This window comes from Saccostrea cucullata, unplaced genomic scaffold, assembly GCF_032062105.1.
Source record: "Saccostrea cucullata isolate Sc308-1 unplaced genomic scaffold, CSIRO_AGI_Scuc_v1 ctg7747, whole genome shotgun sequence".
Classification (NCBI taxonomy): domain Eukaryota; kingdom Metazoa; phylum Mollusca; class Bivalvia; order Ostreida; family Ostreidae; genus Saccostrea; species Saccostrea cuccullata.
The window spans coordinates 48157-71316 of record NW_026936943.1 but is presented as its reverse complement, the minus strand read 5'-3'; the positions used below and the strand labels follow the sequence as shown (position 1 = coordinate 71316).

Sequence of the window (23160 nt, the reverse complement as noted above, 5' to 3'; positions counted from 1 at the left end):
GTTGCTGACATTAGAACCTCCTTGAAAGAAAAAACAAACATGTCAGGACTTCCTAAAAATAACTTCACAGGGGTCGACTGGGCAGTCTTCTCAGGGCTCCTCATCATTTCGGCATGCATCGGGGTTTACTATGCCCTGGCGGGAGGGAAGCAGAAGACCACCAAGGAGTTCCTGATGGCCAACCGCAACTTGAAAATAGTTCCTGTGGCCGTATCTATTTTGGTTTCATTCCTGTCAGCCATTTTGATTCTTGGGGCACCTGCAGAAATGTACACCAAAGGAACGCAGTATTATTTATACGTATTCGGACAAATGACGGCTGCAGCACTGGCAGCTGTTTTGTTTGTACCACTTTTCTATCCACTGAAATTGACGAGCATGTATCAGGTATTTTGAAATATTTTATTGAGAAAGATGTTTGCATTTGTATCCCCCCTCCCTCAACCCCCAAAAATGAAGTATAAACTTATTGCAGTAATATATGAAGACACGAAAAGTTTACTACAATTGTATATATTATATATCCTTTGAAATTTTCATGTTTATATCTAACACCCTAAACATTACTTTTTTAAAGAATTTACCATCAAACATTAAAATCTATGATCCCATTCTCAGTCATTCAAATCACTCAATCAATTTTAGCAATCTTGAATATATTGAACATTACTTTCATTAGTGTACTAGGGGTGCCATGTTTAAATCAATCATTTTAACAGTCTATTAATGATAAGTTATAGATGCTGAGAGAATTTACGTATAAATGAAAACAAAAAAAAATTTTCAAGTAAAATCTTGAAAAAAATTTTTCACTGACATTTGTTTTGTTTTTCTGTGTAGTATATAGAACTAAGATTCAAGTCCCGGGCAGCTAGACTGACAGCCACTGTCATCAATATATTTGCCTCTGTGAGTATAAAGGCTTCAGTTTAATAGTAATGCATGTACTGTAAAACCTGGATAGACTGAATCTTTTGGGAGAGCTTGTGTCAATAATTCATATAATGATTTATACTAAAATTCATATATTAACTTCATACTAAAAGAATTCACTTATGATCAGTCAAGGGCATCATGGAAACAAGTTATTTTTGAAATAATTTGTTTCAGTTATTAAATTTCAACATTTTGGGTTATCTTTCCCTGATTATGCTTTTCTTCAGTAACTTATTCCTGTTATTGATACTTTACTACTCATTATTGTAAACCTACTGGCATCTGAATAGCTTTATTCATGCTGTGCTTGGGTTATTAAGAAAACGTTCATGACAGTAAAAGTAATCTATCTTTTAGATTTAACACATTGAAATCCAACAAATTATGACTTATTTCCATTATTTCATCCTTAACCCATCTCACTTTAAAACTCTTGCACAAAAATCTACAGCTTTGCACAAAAAATGTAAAACATAGAGATTGTACAGTAATATCCAAAGATTTTAGGAAAATTAGTCTCAATGTTGACAAAATTGGCGGAAGATGTGTAATTGAAGTCTGAAATGTTAATGAAATGGAATTATTTTCCTTCAAAAATATCAATGTTATTTTCTAAATATCATCATATCTGCTCATGAGATATTAAGTTTGTTGAGTCTATTACCGGTAAAAGAAGTACATATATTCATAGTTTTCTTAGCCTTAAATTGTCTTAAATCATCACCAAACTCAAAATATTAATGTTTTAATTTGGCAAAACTGATGGGCATTCTATTTTTTAAGCATTAAGTAAACTCATTTGAGTTACATTTTTGTTTAGTAATAAATAAGTGAAGTAACCTAAACAAGTTATTTTAACAAATAACTTGATTCCACCATGCCCCTGACTGATAATGAACCTGCTTTAATGAATTCACACTTATTGCAAACTGACTTTCTTTCCCCCTGGTTTTAAAGGGTATGGGAAATTGAACAAATCATGCATGTTATTAATTATGATTATGATAAAAGTCAAATGGATTTTTCATGGCACTTTACTGTAAGGTGTTTAACTGTACCTTCTGAGTGTATTATTATTTATGAAATTAAAAGAAAATGTTTTGCATATAAATGAGCAACAGTGTTTTAACTTATGTTCATCAAAAGTTAAATTTTAATTATATGCTTACTTAACAAACATGCCAGCACATGTTCACCATACCTATGAAACATGCATATGTACACTTTGCATGGAACTAGAGAGTCTGATGTATTACATAACTGTGTTAAAATGTTTACAACTCTGCCCAGTAAGCTTTTCTTATTATTCACCATCAAAGAATCTATTTCAGCTGATATATACAGGAATTGCATCATTTGCTCCAGCTACAGCCTTATATGCAGGTCAGTGTACTAGAAAAATTCTGTATATAGAAATTGTACTGTTAAAATAGAGTTCCAGCCATAGGCAAAGTATCTTTCTTGTATATTGCTATGATTGAATTTTTTCAGAATATTTCATTTTTCTTTTCAGTGACTGGTTTTCCTGAATGGGCCTCATTTCTTCTGATAGGTTTTGTTTGTACATTTTACACTTTTATGGTAAGTTCCAAACAGGGTTCTGTTCATTTCTGTTTTTTCCTGCTAAGTTAAACAGTTATATTTATAACTTATGTTAATCATAATGCTCATTTCTATAGTGTTGACATTTTTATTAAATCTTGAATAGCTGTGGTTTTGTTGCCATGTAGAGGGTGGATTAAAAGTGTTATATCAAAGTGCTTATATACACTTGCTTGAAAATTACAGGGTGGTCTAAAAGCTGTGGTATGGGTGGATGCATTCCAGTCCATCATCATGTTTGGTACTCTGTTAACTATTGTCATAAAGGTATGGTGAAAATATGAATTAAGTTTATGCGCTTTTATCTATCAAAACTCACCCACTTGCAATATCTTTCAGAATGGTAAAAATGCATGCTAAGTGATATTTATTTATGCCTTAATGGGCGATGTTTAGAATCTGATGGTAGCAAATATGATGGAAAATTTATTTTAGATTTCAACAGTAAATCACTCTAAAACAAAATTATGAATTTAAAAAATATAAGTGTAATTGGTGTCTTAATGCCACATTTCTTTTTATACTTGTGACTTATTTTTAGGCTACTTTAGAAGTAGGAGGATTTTCAAAGGTGTGGGAATTGAATGATCAGTGGGGACGGATCAACTTCTGGAAGTAAGTTTAACTCATGGATGATCACTGGCAAGAATTGCTTTGCACTGTGTATTTATTAATGTCATTTTGGTAAGAAATGCTTAATGATGTATAATAAATCATATTTGTTCAAAGCATTAGCTTATAATGAGACTTATCCTGTAAATAGCATTAAATCTTGAAGAAGATGGGGGAACAAGGCGGGCAGAATGCCTATAGCGTCAGATATTAAGAAATCATATTCAGTATGTGAATTGAGTATTTAAATTAACTTCTCATTATTGAAATTTATGATATTATTAGAAAAATACCTTTTCTGAGAGAAAAAAAGATCTCGTTAAAAATTTTCTTTTATAAAAATATTAGATGGTATTCTTGGGATTTGAACCCTAGCAATAAAAATCCGATGAATCATACTGCTCTGAAATTGAGACTAACGCGCTAACCACTATGCTACATTGCTCATAATGATTTTGGGCATTTAAATCATGTTTGTGATATGACCCTTGACTTAATGCACTTAAAGTACTTCTCGGAAAGATGCGAATGTTTTGTCATAAAAGTGTACTTTTAAGGTATAGTGGGCCTTCGCTCCATGTTTTTGTAAACCAAAAATTGTACATTCTATTGCAAACTTTTAAGATTATCTTTCAAAATAATGGAGCGAAGACCCACTCATATTGAAAAATTTTGTTTAAGTATGAGAAAATGATCATTTTTGTTCTTTTTAGAGTGTGTATGCTTTTTCATAGGCAAATATCTTCAGCCTTTGTGAGATTTTTGTGAATTGTAGAGATTTTACATTAAATATACCTTATTATTAGGTAAAATATCAAATAGAATTTAGATATAATTGAGATTTAATTTTTCACTTTTTATCTGTTGCACTATAGGCACTATGCCTGCCTTATCCCCCGATCTTCTTTGTTTTAAAGTGTGTTATTTTTTCAAAAGCTCAATTTGTTAGAGACTAGAAGGTTATAAACATTATTTAATAATGGTTTTTTGTCAATCTGTCTGTAAACAATTCCACATCAGTAAAAGATGGAATTTACTTTAGAAAAGTTACTTTTCTCAGCTAGAGTTATCTCTCTTTGCATTGGCGTTACTGAAACTTAAACACTAATTACAGCATGATTGTTTTACTGAACTTAAAGTTGATGATTTTCCTTTTTACAGTTTTGATTTTGATCCAACAGTTCGGCACACATTCTGGGCATTAACCATCGGAGGAATGATTAACTGGGTGGGGACCTTTGGAGCTAGTCAGCAGAGCATACAGAGATTTAGTGCCCTAGGCTCTCTGAAGGAGGCAAAAATGTATGTATAGGGTCCCTCATTTAGTGGGCTAGGCCTCACCAAAGGGGAGGGGAGGGGCAAATGTAAGTAAAGGGTGCCTCATTAAGCAAGCTAGCCCTTACTGAGGAGGAGAAAAACAGTCTCTCATCTAGCTGTCTTGGCCACGCTTGGGAAAGCAAAAGTGTAAGTTGAGTACCTCAGTTGGCTGGAATGTACAGTTGAATTGAACTTTTGTATCTCAAATATGGGTAGATAAATACCCCAATCATACAGTTTACAGGTATCTCTAACACCAATGCATCAAAATTCATACATATGTTGAAGTGAAGTGGAAGTCTTTCAAACCTTGATATCTTGAAATATCAGGTATTGCTGGGATTTTTTCTTGGTCCAATTTGAGTTTAAGATAAGACATTTTGCCTGTATACATCAAAGTGATTTGGATATTTCAACCAGTCTTACTTTCAGTATTCTAACATTAAGATTTTAAATCCTCAGATATCTAGAAAGTTTTTCTTGACTCCAATCAGGTTTTTAGATTTTTAAGTCTAAGCACTATAAATATGACTACATTCTTGATTCTCTGCAGACTTTTGGAATCATACAATGACAAATTTTTTTGTAGCGCTGTCTTGCTGAACTGTGTTGGACTTTTCGTAATGGTGACAACAGCCTGTTTGGCTGGGATTTCCGTGTTTGCTTTCTACGCAATGAAAGGATGTGATCCTTATACCAATAAAGAAATCAAAAGCTCAAATCAGGTGGGGCAAAATTCAGTGTTATTATCAAGTAAGAAATATCTTGATCTTGATTTTGTTTAAAATTTTCATGCAGTGTTACTTAGTTCTATCATCAGTGAAATGGCTCCCATTACACTTTTCATACTTATTTTAATATATTTATTAGGTCACCTGAGTCACTCAGGTGACCTATTGCTATCTGTTTTCGTCCGTCGTCGTACGTCGTTCGTCGTCAATCGGTCGTAAACTTTTGAACATTTTCAGCTTCTTCTCTGCAACCACTGAACCAATTTCAATCAAATTTGGCACAAAGCATCTATGGGTGAGGGGGAACAAAAATTGTGAATTTCATGATCCCTGCCCCCCTGGGGCCTGGGGGGTGGGGCCAAAATCAGTAAAATTAATGCAATCTTTAAAAATCTTCTTCTTTACTCCTGGACATCAAACAGTCAAACTGTTTAAATGATTGTAATTAGCATTGAGTCCTCTACCAAAATTGTGAAATTCATGGCCCTGGGGTCAGGGGTTCTTGTGCTAGGGCGGGGCTAAATAAGTATATAGTGAAAAAGCATTATTTCTTTGAAAATCTTCTTCTCTGCTCCTGTGTAATAAATAAACTAACTAAGTACATAGTTATAATGAGCAATAGTGCCTTTACCAAAATTGCGAGTTTTAGGGCCCCAGGGTCAGGGTTTCTAGTGTTAGGGCGGGGCTCTATTGATTATATAGTGAAAATACATGAATTCTTTGAAAATCTTCTTCTCTGCTCCTATGTTTTAAATAAACTAACTAAGAACATAGTTATGATGAGCAAGAGTACCTCTACCAAAATTGTGAATTTTATGGCCCCAGGATCAGGGGTTCTGGTGTTAGGGCGGGGCTCTATTGATTATATAGTGAAAATACATGAATTCTTTGAAAATCTTCTTCTCTGCTCCTGTGTGTTAAATAAACTAACTAAGTACATAGTTATGATGAGCAATAGTGCCTCTACCAAAATTGTGAATTTTAGGGCCCCAGGGCCAGGGTTTCTAGTGTTAGGGCGGGGCTCTATTGATTATATTATAAGTGAGAATGCATTAGTTCTTTGAAAATTTCTTCTCTGCTCCTATGTTTTAAATAAACTAACTAAGAACATAGTAATGATGAGCAAGAGTACCTCTACCAAAATTGTGAATTTTATGGCCCCAGGGTCAGGGGTTCTGGTGTTAGGGCGGGGCTCTATTGATTATATAGTGAAAATACATGAATTCTTTGAAAATCTTCTTCTCTGCTCCTGTGTGTTAAATAAACTAACTAAGTACATAGTTATGATGAGCAATAGTGCCTCTACCAAAATTGTGAATTTTAGGGCCCCAGGGTCAGGGTTTCTAGTGTTAGGGCGGGGCTCTATTGATTATATAGTGAAAATACATGAATTCTTTGAAAATCTTCTTCTCTGCTCCTATGTTTTAAATAAACTAACTAAGAACATAGTTATGATGAGCAAGAGTACCTCTACCAAAATTGTGAATTTTATGGCCCCAGGATCAGGGGTTCTGGTGTTAGGGCGGGGCTCTATTGATTATATAGTGAAAATACATGAATTCTTTGAAAATCTTCTTCTCTGCTCCTGTGTGTTAAATAAACTACCTAAGTACATAGTTATGATGAGCAATAGTGCCTCTACCAAAAAATTGTGAATTTTATGGCCCTAGGGTCAGGGGTTCTGGTGTTAGGGCGGGGCTCTATTGATTATATAGTGAAAATACATGAATTCTTTGAAAATCTTCTTCTCTGCTCCTATGTTTTAAATAAACTAACTAAGAACATAGTTATGATGAGCAAGAGTACCTCTACCAAATTGTGAATTTTATGGCCCAAGGGTCAGGGGTTCTGGTGCTAGGGCGGGGCTCTATTGATTACACATGTATAGTGAAAAAACATTAAATCTTTGAATTTTTCTTCTTGTGCTGTGTATTAAGCAGATGAACTACCTATATAGTTATGAGCAAAGGCCCTTATCTTCAAGAATTGTGAATTTCATGGCCCCAGGGTCAGCAGTACCATAGGGGGGGGGCTGTACTTATATACTGAAAATGAATGAATTGTTTGAAATCTGCTCCTTGGTATTAATCAAATATTTTTGAAAAGCAAGGATGCCTTTTTAAAAATTGTGCAAGATTCAAGGGTTCATGTGTGGTAGAGTCACTACTGATTATTGCTGAATATTACTGATTTGTTGAAATGCATTTTTTGTTCCCTTACCCTGCCTATGGGTATCAAGTAACCAAACTAAGCAACTGCTAAGTGTATAGTTATGATGATCAAAATTGTAAATGCTATTATAATAGCATCTGGCTTAAAACATGGATCAGATTCAATCACTGCAGGAAAGTTGTTGCATAATGCTCAGGTGACCTATTAGGCCCATGGGCCTCTTGTTGATTTTACTTTCTAAATTGTCATATCATTTAAAAGACTCATTTATTTTCAATTGATAAATACTTGATATCTTAAAAAATAATATATTATTTGTTCACAATTAGTAATGAAGCTAATCTCATACTGCCTATTACCTATCTTGCAAAAATCAGGTGTTTACTAATTTTGGTGATCTATATTAACAGAACTGCCAACCCTTACGATTTTGGCGTAAGTCTTCCGAAATTAGTGTCCAAAATACACCTTATGATTTCTCTCTATATGCTTCATATTTCGCAGAGTTTAAAATATCGGAATTTCATAACTGCCCGTCTACATGCAGTTTCTACTTCTATAATTAAATATTCATAATCCTTACAATGCGTACTTGCATCATCGTTTCGGTTTTAGATGGCTGATTGCATTCATGTCAATATTGGAAAGTAAACAAAATGGAAACATGCCTTAAATTGCTCTGATTGCACATCCATTTACAAAACATCTTCAGAGGCAGGGGGCCTAGGCGGTCCCTAGACCATGCCTTACTATTTTTCATTTCCGAATGTTGGCAGCTCTGTATTAATTTAATGAATAACTTTGGACAGGATTTTCAAGATTTTTCAGCACACATGCATGAGATATAAAATGTGTTCTTTATTAATATTTCTGTTATTGTTTTTCTTTGCACTTCAGATCATTCCATTGTTCGTGATTCAAATGCTACATGTTCCAGGAGTACCTGGTTTATTCATAGCTGGTCTCTTTAGTGGGGCATTAAGGTTAGATTCATTGATAAATTTACTTTTTAAAAAAAATCAAAGATAAAGTTTCAGAAAAGTTTTTTTGCTCTTATCTTTCCTGTTTGTACTATTCTCAGGGAAGGGGGAAGAGGGGGGGAGGGGCGGGGGGTAAGTAGTGTGTGTGTGAGGGGGGTTGTGAGATGGGATGTGGGGATAGTTCGTGCACTGTAGCATCAACAGTAAATGTATACGTATTTAAAACAGAAGAAACTTAACACAATTTTTCTCTCCAACTGATTTGTGTAATTATTATATTCCTTGAAGAAAAGGGGAAGGAGTAATATAAAAAGTAAGAATTAGAGGAAAATGATTCATATCCCCCTCCCTTTTTAGCTCACCTGAGCCGAAGGCTCAAGTGAGCTTTTCTGATCAAAATTTGTCCGTCGTCTGTCGTCGTTGTCGTCGTCGTAAACTTTTCTTATTTTCATCTTCTTCTCAAGAACCACTGGGCCAATTTCAACCAAACTTGCTACAAAGTATCCTTGGGTAAAGGGGATTCAATTTTGTTCAAATGAAGGGCCACACCCTTTTCCAAGGGGAGATAATTATGAATTAGCGAAAAATTAATGGCATTTTTAAAAAATCTTCTTCTCAAGAACCAATGGGCCAGGAAAGACGAAACTCAAGTGGAATCATCCTCAGGTAGTGTAGATTCAATTTTCTTCAAATCATGATTCCCGGGGGTAGGGTGGGGCCAAAATGGCCGATCAAAGTTTAACATAGGAATATATGGGAAAAATCTTTAAAAATCTTGTTCTCAAGAACCACTGGGCCAGGAAAGATGAAACTCATGTGGAATCATCCTCACGTATTGTAGATTCAAATTTGTTCAAATCATGACCCCCGGGGGTAGGGTGGGGCCAAAATGGTCGATCAAAGTTTTACATAGGAATATATAGGAAAAATCTTTAAAAATCTTCTTTTCAAAAATCGCTTGGCCAGGAAAGATGAAACTCATATGGAATCATCCTCAGGTAATGTAGATTCAAATTTGTTGAAATCATGACCCCCTGGGGTAGGGTGGGGCCACAATGGCTGATCAAAGTTTTACATAGGAATAGGAAAAGTCTTCTTCTCAAGAACCATTGAGACAGGAAAGATGAAACTCCTGTAGAATCATCCTAAGGTAGTGTAGATTCAAGTTTGTTCAAATCATGACCCCCGGGGGTAGGGTGGGGCCAAATGGCCGATAAACGTTTTACATAGGAATATATAGGGAAACCTTTTAAAATCTTCTTTTCAAGTTCTTCAAAGCCATGCTTAGTGATATTCATAGAGAATCATCCTCAGGTAGTGTAGATTTTAGTTTGTTCAAATCATGACCCCCAGGGGTAGAGTGGGGCCAAATGACCGATAAAAGTTTTACATGCTAGGAATAAATAGGGAAACCTTTTAAAATCTTCTTTTCAAGTTCTTCAAAGCCATGGTTAGTGATATTTATAGGGAATCATCCTCAGGTAGTGTAGATTCTAGTTTGTTCAAATCATGACCCCCTGGGGAGGTTAAAATTCAAGCCCCCTCCTCCCTCCCCCCCCCCCCTCAGTTAACATTCAGTTCTGATCTGAAATGTGCTTTTTCCTAGCCAATTGCTCAGGTGAGCGATGTGGCCCCTGGGCCTCTTGTTTATTAAGGATTCAGTTGAATTATTTTTTTTTTGTGAAATCAGGGGACTTATTGCTAGAATAGACTTGTAGATAATGATTTTTATTTGTATTTGTTTATCAATTTGAAAAAGATTTCCTCTCTCTTGCAGTTCTGTTTCATCCAATCTAAGTTCACAAGTAGCCACATCATGGGAGGACATCATAAAACCTCACGTTAAAAATAAATCTGAGGTCGTCCACGCGTGGATAACCCGAATGTTAGGTAATTCCTTATATTGTACATGTATGATTCTGAAGGATGTTTGTTTTTATTTTCCTGTTTATTTTTTTCTACATTCGAATCAAAATTACATGTTTCGAATCTGCAACATACCATTCGAGGTGACATCAGAGTGACCTTTTGATGACCTCAACATAAGACAGGCTACTTAACAGCAATAATGTTGAGATGAGATGGAACTAATTTAAAAATGGTTAACTGAAGCTTGATTGAAGCTGATTTGACAAAATTTTCATGTTTATTCACAATTGAAATGATATGACCCCCAGTTGGATGTTGTTGAGAATAGGTGGCAAATTTGGAACATCTAATTTTAATGACTGATTTTTACTATCAACTTATTATATATGGTGAATTGTCATTTATTGAATCAAGTAGAATATTGTTTATTTTTCAGTGATTTTGTTTGGGATTCTTGGGTTAGGAGTTTCATTTATTGTCAGGAAGCTAGGAGGAACAGTTTTACAGGTAAGCAAATAAAAGTCATCAACAAATACAACCAGGTAACCAAGTTGTGAGATTAAGATTGTCAAGACATATTTTTTTTTCCCGAGACCAAATAAAGTTGAATTGCCATATCTGAATTTCTGTTTCATTCAATTGGATCTTCATTCAGATCACATGAAACAAAAAAAAGCAACAAATTCTAAAGGCATAAAAATTAAGTTATATATTTCTGTAGAAAAAAATGTGAAGGCATTTAAAATACATGTATTTGAGAAACAAGACCACCATTTAGATTGAATTTATTACCCTTGAAAATATGAATTTTATGAAACACAACATGGTTCTTAAGGTAGGATTCTTCTCTGGTTTCTGACTAGATGGAATATTCAAAGTACATTTGTTGATATGTCTTATATATTTAGATATAAGCGATTTAAAAGTCCATTTTTTTCTTTCCTCATCAAAATTATACAACTTTAAATAGAAATGGTAAACTGCATTTGAAAACTAGCAGGGACTATATTTTTGGCAGAATGGTGGCATAGGAAAATATCTTCTTATGTGCCTCTCAAAATTATTATAGAACATTGAATTTAATTGTAATTTTTACGCAATCAAAGACTAGACGAAATTTTCAAATGTAAGTTAAATTAATAATAAGGAACTAAAGTTTCAAAATATATCAAATAAATAAGATTTTTCACACATACAAGAACTGTGTTGGCTTTTAAATGCTTCAACTCTAAGTACAAATTTGAGCCAAAAATCCGTAAAAAGTGTTATTTCTCTCTTAGTAAATGATCAAAACTTTTAATTTTTGTAACATTTTTTACCTTTATGTAACAACTTTACTATATGTGAATATTGGAAAAAGTTAAATATTGGAAGCATATAAAAATAACTAATAAATCCTAAAAATTTAAGAAAAGTAGAGGAAATTCGGATTAGCAAATATCCATTTTATTTAAAATATCCATGTCAATTTGGTAGTATCATCTTAAAGGCCATATATGGTAGTATTTTTTTATGCAAAAAGAAAAAAATTCAATCTTTTGAATAACAAGTAGGGATCACATGATTGGAAACAGTAATTTTTTATTATTAATGTCCAGGAAAAAGGTAATGACCTTGACCTGACCTTGCCTCTAATATTAAACGGTCAAATTTAATCTCACTGATACCATCACTTAGTGATATTGTCCTCTTGATTCTGTGAAAATTTCATTAATTTTTAAATACAAGAAATGTGAGAAGAATCCTACCTTAAAAGTAAAGTAGTTGTCTTTTATTTTATTGTTAAAATTCTAACAGACAGAACCAATTATTATTCCTTAATGATGTAATGTGCAGAATTGTAGAGCATAATGATGAAACAAAATTTGTTTACATACTTTAGTCAAAATTCTGTGGAATCACAATCTGCCTGTATAGAATTTCACAGGTTATTGTTTTATCATGTTTATCAACTTAAAGCTGAACACAATTTGTAAATTTAAAAGAAAAAGAAATTTTCTGCCATATTTCTTCAATCCTATATCTCCAGGCCCCTATGAATAGAGCCAGTCACATAGTCACTTCAGTGTATTGAATTGTCACCAGTGTACACAGACTTATGCTATACAATGCTCTGTAGCGACATCAAATAATTGTGTACTTATTCCAAATGCAGGAAAGTAAAATACCAAAGACACTTACACCAGTTGCACTGGTCAGTTCAGTATACAAACACAAATACATATGTAACTGCAATAAAGTGTAAACAAATATAATGCAAAATAACCAGCACAAACACAGGTCGTCATTTCACAATAAAGCAGTCAGGTGTAACGAATTTGGAGAGTATACTAGTACCCTGATGTTGATGTATTGTAGATAATGATATTGAAAATGGCGTATGCCTATTTACGAGTTGTGTTCAGCTTAAATGGATCTTTTGTTTGCTGAGGAAAGTTTTTGCAGAAGAATTGTGATTGGATTTGCATACATGTGTAAGGAAGAAATTATAATTCCACTCAGAAAAATTACATCTAGAGTATATGGTGAATATTAAAAAGTTCTTTTCCTTGTAGATCTCTCTAAGCTTTATGGGTGCAGCCAGTGGAGCATTGAATGGATTTGTGGTGTTAGGGGCATTTTTTCCTTCATGTAACTGGATAGTAAGTCAAAAAACAGAGTTTCTTATATAAATACATGACCTTCCTCTTTAGTTGTTTACATTCCTGCTGCGTCAGCGTGTCAGACTTGGCTATGACTGGGACTATGTTTACTTTGTGATGAACTGCTTTCATAAATGAGATGTCGAGGGGACATAATGTATATGTAAATATATTTTGCGATTTATTTTGATAATACATGTAATACACTATCAACATCATCACCAACAACTTCAACCTTATCACCAACATCACAAACATCAACACCAACTTCTTCATCATCACCAACACCAACACAACCAACATCACCACCACCTTCGATTCATTATTAACATCAACACCAACATCACCACCAGCACCAACAGCAAAACCAACTTTATCATCATCACCCAATGTTCAGGGTTCGACATTAACATTAGTCCGTTAGTCTCAGACTAATACATTTTCATTCGGACTAATAAAATTTATAGCTAATAAGTCCGAATGGACTAATAAAGTTTTCTTGGAAAAAAAAACCAAATTTACCGATGTTCAAATTTTCGACAACTTGAAAAACCAATATTCATTTTTAGCTTTCTAGCTTCTTGGCGGGAAGTTAGGTAATTTGAGTCAATTCGGTGCTTAATATTAGGACTTATTGGTATGAAATTAAACATTTTAGTGATCATGATTTAGTATGTCACATGAATAAAGATGTTGGATGTTTAGATGATGTAATCATGTATAGAGAGAAACGAATGAGATCGGGAATATGATCGTAGTTCCTGATTGTGCGATTTCAACGAATTCTTGGTATAAACATTACATGTAAATGCTTTGTTTATTTCAAAAATGTATAAAAAGTACATTGCAACATTAATTCTATTTATTTATTTTTATTTTTGACGGACTAATAAAATTGCCCACGGACTAGTAAAAGTAAAGAAGCACTAGTCCGGCCGGACCAAAGCCTAAAAATGTTAGTGTCGAACCCTGATGTTCACATCATCACCACTAACATCACCATCAACTTAATCACCAACACCATCATCAACATCAACACTAACTTCATCACCAACATTTACTTATTCACCAATATCATCACCATCACAAACACCAACCTCACCATCAACACTAACATCACCAGCAACATCAACCTCACCATCAACACTAACATCACCACCAACATCAACATCACCAACAACAACCTCACCATCAACACCAACCTCACCATCAACATCAACCTCACCACCAACATCAACCTCACCACCAACATCAACATCACCACCAACATCAACCTCACCACCAACATCAACATCACCACCAACATCAACATCACCACCAACATCATCACCAACAAATGGAATAATTATAATTTGTATAATTTTGACAGGGCGCTATGGTGGGGCCACTGGTATCCTATGCTGTGATGATGTGGATAGGTATAGCTAAGTACAGTGTGATAGGAGTCAAAGAGAGGCTGGACTTTCCTACAGAAACCTGTGCTGCCGACCTTAACCTTACGACCCCTATGACCTTAATGACCCCCATGACATCAGTGAATTTAAACATTCTCAATTATTCCATCCCTCATTTCAACGGTTCTATGGTACTGACCAATATTTCTACTATTATCACAACGCACGCTACTGAAGTTGCCAAAGACAGGTGAGTTTAGCAATCAAATCCATTTTCTTTTTTCACATTTTCTCTCTATCAGAAAAAGCATCAAAATTCAAACATCTTATTAACTGCAGAAAAAACGTTCAAAGTGAACTTGAAGCAAAATTAGTATAATAAGATAAGATAAAAACAGAAGGATTGACAAGTTAAAGAGACTGGAAAACAATATTTCTTCCATTATATGTTTTTAACAATAATGCGCTTTATAAAAAATGCCTTTCTGATAAAATTGATTTTTTTTTTTTCAATTTATTACAGTGTTTATGTGTCAGATCTCATTGCCTTTTCGTTAAAGCCGCTTCATCCGAAACAGGCACATATTATCTTACACAATAAAAGTATGTCATTAGGCCATAATAAATAAATTGCTAGATTCTCATCCGATTATTTTTAGAGATCGAGGCGGGCGGGCAGCTTTTATTTTATATTTTTTCAATTTTGCATTTTTCTATTGACCTGGTCAATCAGTGTAATTTTATCTACAATACCGGAATAATAGTCAAAGTAAAGGTTCAATTATCTCTTACTTCACAACATCACCAATCTTTTTCAACCAATGACCCCTGTTTAAAATATATACGCATGTATTACAGCAATTACCATCTTTTCAGCTGTCAAAATCATGTCGACTTTCGCGGGATTTAAAACGAAAGTAGAATGGTAGATGAATACTGATCCCGATCAGAATTAAGAAGAACAAAAACAGAAATAAAAAAAAAATCTAGGCGGGGGTATAAAATCGGGGCGGGCAGGGATGAGAATCTTGGAATATTTTTATTATGGCCTTACATAGATAATATATAAAAATAAATTATTAGATTGATTTAATAGTTTATTACAACAATCCTTACAAGGAAAACATAGATCAAAAACCTTATTGACAAACAGAAGTTCCTGACGGGAAGTTAAGATTTGTTGTGAAGTCACCTTTGAAAAAAATTAATTTATCAATTATGTCTAACTATGAAGATAGTTCAAACCCGAGTATGTTTTTCCATGAGTAGAAGCTTAAGTCTTTTAAAAATTAAGAAATTAGTTAAACATAATCCATAGAAGTTTTTATATTTATATGCATATTTAAAGATTTTTTTAAAGGAAGTTTAGTAACGAAGGCTAAAATATTGTCCGTGTACAGGTATAAGTACTTAGTTGTGAAAAAAATGCTCGTGTTTGTTCTTCATGAGATACATGTATAAGCGATAAATTAAATTTTTCGAAGGTGATTTCACGCGATATCAACATAGGATTATTTTTTGTGTGACCTAACAAAAATTACTTTTTTAACTTTTGAATTTCGATATCTTTAAAAGAAAAAGACTTTGGGGATATAATTTGACAAAAGTTGAAACAATTTATAGATAATTATTTTTTCAAGAAGAAATACGAATATATTTTTTTGAGATTAGAATCTGACTAAGCGGCTTTAAATAAGTTGTTTTCTGTTTCAGTGTTTTGTAGGTCACTTCTCCCTTATCCCCTTGTTTTTTTTTTATTTCATTGTCATATAGCTCACCTTTACATGATCTCTACTCATTGAACTATTTTTTCTGTGTTATTTAGCTCAATTCTCCATGATCTATCACTACTCATTGAACTACCATAGGTCACATTTACACCTACCCATTGAACTATTTGCCTTTGTTATATAGGTCACCTTTACATGATATCTACTTCCTGGCCTATTTTTCTTTGTAATGTAGGTCACCTTTAGATGGTTTTTACTCAATGACCTACTTTTTCTTTGTGATGTAGGTCACCTCTACATGATTTTTACTCCCTGACCTACTTTTTCTTTGTTATGTAGGTCAACTCTACATGATCTCTACTCCCTGACCTATTTTCTCCCTGACCTATTTTTTCTATTATATAGGTCACCTCTACATGGTCTCTACTCACTGACTTATTTTCTCCCTGACCTACTTTTTCTGTTATATAGGTCACCTCTACATGGTCTCTACTCACTGACTTACATGTATTTTCTTCCTGACCCACTTTTTCTTTGTTATGTAGGTCAGCTCTACATGATCGCTACTCCCTAACCCACTTTTTCTTTGTTATGTAGGTCAGCTCTACATGATCTCTACTCCCTAACCCACTTTTTCTTTGTTTTACAGGTCACCTCTACATGATCTCTACTCCCTGACTTATTTTCTCCCTGACCTACTTTTCTTTGTTTTACAGGTCACCTCTACATGATCTCTACTCCTTATCCTACCTGTGGTATTCCACCCTGGGACTACTTATAGCTGTCATTGTAGGACTAGGTGTCAGTGTTGTGACAGGTGAGTCCATTTACAGTCAAACCTTGTTATCTCAAACTTGATAGGGCCAAAAAAAAAGCTTGAAGATAATGACATTATTAAAATGTGTACATGTACTATCAGTCAATGGGTTTGAATGGAACAAGAAAAAAACTTTAAAATATTCAAATCATGTACATATACAGTCAAACTTCTCATCTTCAATTTTGTGTTACCAAGAAAAAAAAACTTTGAAAGGTATTGAGTGTATAATTCATAAAGAGTAAGTGGTTGGAACTTCCAAATCACTTCGACATACCTTTGTGTTTGAAATATCGGTGTAGAAGATACTGATCCTCACCTGTATCAGGAATCTATCAGAAAATCTCATCCACTTAGTGTAGTTGCTAACAATTGTTTTCATGAACATTTATTGATTGTGCATAAATAAAAAATTGTATTATGAGAGCTGATAAATGAATTGTACAGTGTATGCAATCTAATGATCTTTTGATACTTCCTTAAAAAATGTGTTATAAAACTGCTGTGAGGAAGCACATTCTTTGTTAATACTTACACAGTCTGAAAAAAAAAAATAAAATCAAATCTTCCAATATACTGTAGCTTCTTTAATATGATGGCCATGTGACCACAAAATAAATGAACAAGTGGAAGGTTTGATTTTAATAAGACTATTACTGACAGTGTAAGTTTTATATACTTTTTCTCAGGTCCAATGAAAAGAGAGGAGGTGGAGCCTGAATACTTAATCCCGGTCTGTGATTGGCTGTGTTGTTGTCTCCCAGAGGCATGGAGGAAGAAGATTGGTTGTTGTACAAGACAGGAAGAGGTAGGGGGAGATAATTCATTTAAAAATATCTAGACCACTGTCTTGGAAAGATAGACAAGACTGAACTAATTATTTTGAAAACATGCATGTACTGTATGTGTAGTAAGGAAGAGAGCTTCATATTTTAGCAGCTTTATGAAATCATTTATTAAGACAGTATCTTTAATATGCCAATTTATATACACATTTATTATGCTCCCTGTCAGTTTGTCTCTATATAATCAATACTGAACTATTTTCGAAGTGTTCTAAGAATTTATATAGCGTAAGCATACTATGCCGAAATGGTGCACGGCTTCCATTTCTGAGGAACGACAATGCCCACACCGGGGATCAAACTCACGACTCTTTGATTGTCAGTTCCACGCACTACCGATTACACCACAGACGCTGTTCTCTATAATATTGTACTATAATATATATAAACTTAGTTTCAAACGTGTCATGTTTCAAACCCTGACTACTATTTAGGCATATTGCATGCAAAGTACAACACTATATAGAAATAGTACACTAGTATTGGAGTGTACAAGGTGAATAAAAGTATTTAAAAGGTTTGAAAGTCATATTTCAAAATTAATATAAACAGTCATTTAATAATGCTTAATTACAAAATATATATTAATGTCTAAAAGAAATAGGCCAGAAATCGTGCAAATATTTTCCCTTAGATAATTATATTAGGAATATCACTGTATTATATTTCATTGTACTCTGCTTAATATATCAGTACGACTTTGATAATTCTTATAGTGATGAATTTTATATTGTACCTTGGCAGGATCAGACATTGAACAGTTCAGAAGTAACCAGAAACTCTGACATTAATCTGGTGCTCATGGATAATAAAGAGACAGGTGATGGGGACGGGACCCAGTTAAATGGGCACCAGTCCAACCCTAAATCAAACGTGCAGCTTTTGTACACAAGGAGTCTAAAGAACTCTTGATATTCGTAATAACTGTGCAATCCCTCCAAGTTTAAATGGGGATAATTATACTGGTTTGACAGTTAGTCCACTGTTAATTTGTTAAGCTGTAAGCTTTAATCCACTGAATTTTTGTCAGTAGGTAGAATTAATTTTTTTATGTAACAGTGACAGCAAAGCTAAGCTGTTTCATTATGTTTTGTTAAAGAGTACTTATGATCAAAGAACATCGATTTTTGTTTATTTTGGTTTAAACTTTTTTGGGGATATTTTTGTTTACTGTTTACATTTTTATTACTGTGGAATCATCGATGTTCGTGGGGGGACCAATGTTGGTGGGTCACCCTTATCCACAAATTTAGATCTCCACAAACATTTATTTTGTAAACATAATTATTTATTGAACCTTTTGTATACTGTAAAAGCACAAATATTCGTGGGGGATTAAATTTCGTTTATTTCATTGTTAACAATATTCAACGAAATTAAATCCCACACGAAACTTTATATGACTATATATTGAATAGTCTTACTTTCAAAACAACGAAATTAAATGCCCACGAAACTATTTTTGATGACAAAACAACGAAATTTTATGCCCACGAAAATTTGTGCTTCTACAGTATATAACTTACCTACAAAATTATGTACCCAAAATTTTGCTTACCCACGAACAATGACCCTGACGAATTAAAATGATTCCACATTAGTTCATGTCATGTTTGAAGTGCCACAGTTGTAGCAGTATTTGAATATTTTTTGTTATTCTCAATATTTGAGACACTGACTCCTGTAGATCATCATGTTTTTATGACGCCTTATTTTCACGAGATAGCAACAGTAAAGCACACTTTTCATGGTATTTCACTAATTTTTGAATTTATTTGATATGCTACTATGTATCATGACACATTTTTACTCCTATCTGATGATAAATTACAAATATTTTTAAACCTGCAAGTATTACACAGTGTTTGGACTAAACTTGTCTAATTTGGATCCTCTGAATTACCTGTATGAAAACTTTGACTCCTTTTCAATAAGAGCAGGTTTTTTTTTTTAATGTTGCCTTATTCTGAAAGTTTTCTAAACTGAACAATGTGTTGGGATACAATTTGTTTCCAGATTTGATAAGTTTCACTGTATTTATTCTTTCAAATTTTTCTTTGGAATATGTCTTGTAGATGATATTGGTTTTCAAGGATTATTCCTAACTGTGAGATTTTTTAGATGCTGCCCAGCTCTCATTGTTTAGGATTTTAATGTGCTTGTTGGAGGAAAAAAAATATGTTCTTAAAGTTTAATTCATGTACATGTAAAATTTTGAACAAAAGAATTTAAACAACAATTTGAAAATGAATATTTAACTGACAAATGTTTTGCACATTTAAGCTAAATCAGTCACTGATTTTTCATCTTCATTTGTGGATGGAACGTCAACCATTATATTGTAATGAACGGCACCACTTCTGTTGACTTGCCAGCATTAAAGTATACTAGGTTCAGTCATGGTACTTCAAATTTTACTGAAACTTGAGTAAAAATTTGAAAATTTCTATTTAGATCTCAGATTTATATTGTATAATTTATTAGATCATATACATGTATACTGGTATATCATTTATAAATTTTTTTGATAGAAAAATTTATGCAAAGTCAATCTATCTACCATAGAACCTGCGAAACTAGGACATGAAATGAGACTGTTTATATATCCTGGGTGGATCCATTATTTACCATTTTTTGTTGGGGTGGGAAGGAAAAGCTTGTAGAAATGATAAGAAGTATTAAATTGACAATCAAAATTCATATATACCGGTAAAAGTACAATTTTAGTGAATTTGATTTCATTTATATACAGGTTTACAATATTTTAAAGCTATGGGGAAGGTGATGATGTATGCCTTCTAGAATCCCAAACTAGTATCCGTTATTATCAAAGTACAATGAAAGATAAACACCATTACATTGATCGCTTTTCAAAAAGCTCATCTACTAAATTTTTCCACATGTGAACTGCATGCACTTTTGTAGTAAAAAGTTGATTTTGGTAGCCTAAAAGAGGTTTTAAAACAAAGCCCATTCTGGTCCAACTCAATTTATGCATATAATATATCAACGAATTAGGATATGTTTTGTTGGTTTTTGCTTGCCCAAGAAATGATCTTTTTTCATAGAAAAAAAAATCAATGCTTGAAATGGGATGAGGCATCTGTACTTATTGGTACATGCAGCATACTAAACATCATGGAGCATATTTTTTAACATAATGTTCATTGTGTAACACACTCTAAATGTATATGTCCAAAATGATATCTGACTTGTCTCACAGAAAGGTCAAAAGCCATATTACAGTAAACCATGCTCACAGGAATAACGAAGTGCCAGATATGGTTGGTTTTGCTTTGTTATAAGCGTAATTTAGCTGGAGAAATGTAGCTCTCTGTTTGAAAATAATTGGATAGATAAAGCACAGAGCTACGGCTCAATGCATTGTAAAAATCTCCGATTAACCTCACTTCTTTTTTGTTGCTCACTTCAGTTATTACTTCTTTAATTTTAAGCTTTCCTTTGCTTTTAGAATGATCTCCGATAAGTAATCGTATATTTTACTCCAATTATTGATACTTTATTTACTTTTCAACGGTTTGAAACAGTTTTTGGAATGTCGGTTTATACGATTCCCATTTCTACGTCCATAACCACAGTTAAACAGCTTTTTGAAACTGTCCAAACGTATATATAATTTCAAGGATAGGAGTAAAATGTTTGGTTAAGTATCGGATATCATTTTTAAAAACATAAAAGAAATTATACTTAAAATGAGTGACAAGAAAAGCGGCGGTGTAAATCGAAGGTTTTCACAACGCTTGGACCTGTAGCTCTCTGCCTTATATGTTCAAATTTTCTCAAGCAGAGAGCTACAGTTCTGCAGATAAATTCGTTATGTCCGTTAAGTTTACAATATGTTTCAAAGTAACAGGGAGTGAAGATCACTTCGCTGGAAGTATCATTTCATTTTATGTGTGTTCGCTATAAGCGGGATTTACTGTACTTAATTGCTGTAACATGATATTGTTTCTTATTTGTAAATTGCTATAAATGTATTATATTTAGCTATACGATATTTGGCGGAAATTGACTTTTAAATAAGTTAGCGTAGATTTGATTTAGTGCGTTTCTTCATAGTCTTATTTATGTGTGTACGAGCAATACATTTAGCTATGTACTTGATTTAGCGGTTGCTGCAATCCGCCAACGCCGCTAAAAAGAGTACACAGCCAAATGTAATACGATTACAGTATATTGGAAGAGGTTAAGTGGAGTTTTTATTTACCAAAAGCAAAAATATAAATCTGGTATTACGTAGCTTTTTTTCACTTTTGTGTTCCGTTTTCTCACCCATTCACTGTGTTACATAATCATGACATTTTCTGTTATAGTGTAGATTTACTTACCTAGTCAAATGCATTGTATCTGATTAAAATTAAAAAAAAAATCCAGACCATTGGTATTTACATTGTTCTTCTTGAATATATACTATCATGTTATTCTCTTGAGAGAAAAGGACACACTTGAATCTATTTCACAGATCTTTAAAAAAAACGAATTTTAAAAATTTATTTATTTCAAAAGTGAATTTTCAAATTTTCACAAAAAGGTGCTACACTCCTGACATTTGTAGCATCATTTTTGGACATAACTTTTTAGCTCACCTGTTGTCCATCCGTATGTAAATTTTTCACATTTTCAACTTTTCAAGAACCATTGGCCAAATTTTAACCAAACTTAATACGAAGTATCCTTTGGTGGCGTGGGGGTTTAAATTGTTAAAATGAAGGGCTTAGTCCCCTTACAAGGGGAAATTATCATGAAAAGACAAAAAGCGGGTTGGGTATAAAAAATTTTAACAACCACTGGGCCAGAAAAGCTTATATGGAAGCATCCTGAGGTAGTGTCGATTCTAAATTGTTAAAATCATGACCCCGGGAGTACAGGACTAGTCCAAAATAGGGAATCCCAAGTTTTACATTGAAATATCGGTGTATAGGAAAAAATTTCAATAATCACTGGGCCAGAAAAGCTGAAACTTATGTGGAAGTATCTAAAAGATATGTGAACCTGACGATTTTGAACCTACCGCGCAACTCGAACTGCTGAAGACGGGTCCATACCGTAAACATATTCAGAACATATTAATTTGCTTTGTGTGTAGTTTAAAGGATCAAAAACACTAATATAATAGTGAAATAAAAAATCAAATTAATATTGCATGCTTTTATAAATTTTGGCTTTTTGCGCATACTACATTCCGACATTAATTTCCGAACTAACAACCAAAGGAAGCTTTTTATTGTTTAAATCACATTAAGAATTAAAGTAACAAAAAAAGATTGACCTGAAGCAATGAATTTAGCAGCATATCTATCTACCTTAGTAAATCATGACCTTAGTAAAATGATCTACCTTAGTAGTTCATTCATATACGCAGCAATACATGCAGATCTTTCACCAGCAAACACGATGCTTTTTTTGACATAGCGAAATAAACGCGTTTTTAACAAACCTCTAAAACATCAGATGTGGGATCAGATGCGATAGAGGAATGAGCATCCCCTGCC

At 33.5% G+C, this 23160-nt stretch overlaps 1 protein-coding gene across 1 annotated transcript; it reads left to right on the top strand.

Moving 5' to 3' along the window:
- LOC134246915 (sodium-coupled monocarboxylate transporter 1-like) lies at positions 1-22038 on the top strand. Its single transcript, XM_062729260.1, has 16 exons — positions 1-387; positions 841-909; positions 2268-2319; positions 2450-2517; positions 2725-2805; positions 3080-3153; positions 4312-4452; positions 5057-5192; positions 8268-8353; positions 10128-10240; positions 10656-10726; positions 12775-12861; positions 14231-14505; positions 16702-16802; positions 17492-17610; positions 18392-22038. Exons 1-16 carry the CDS (start codon positions 40-42, stop codon positions 18557-18559), a joined length of 1989 nt encoding a protein of 662 aa, XP_062585244.1. The 5' UTR covers positions 1-39; the 3' UTR covers positions 18560-22038.
- Positions 22039-23160: the final 1122 nt, after the last annotated feature.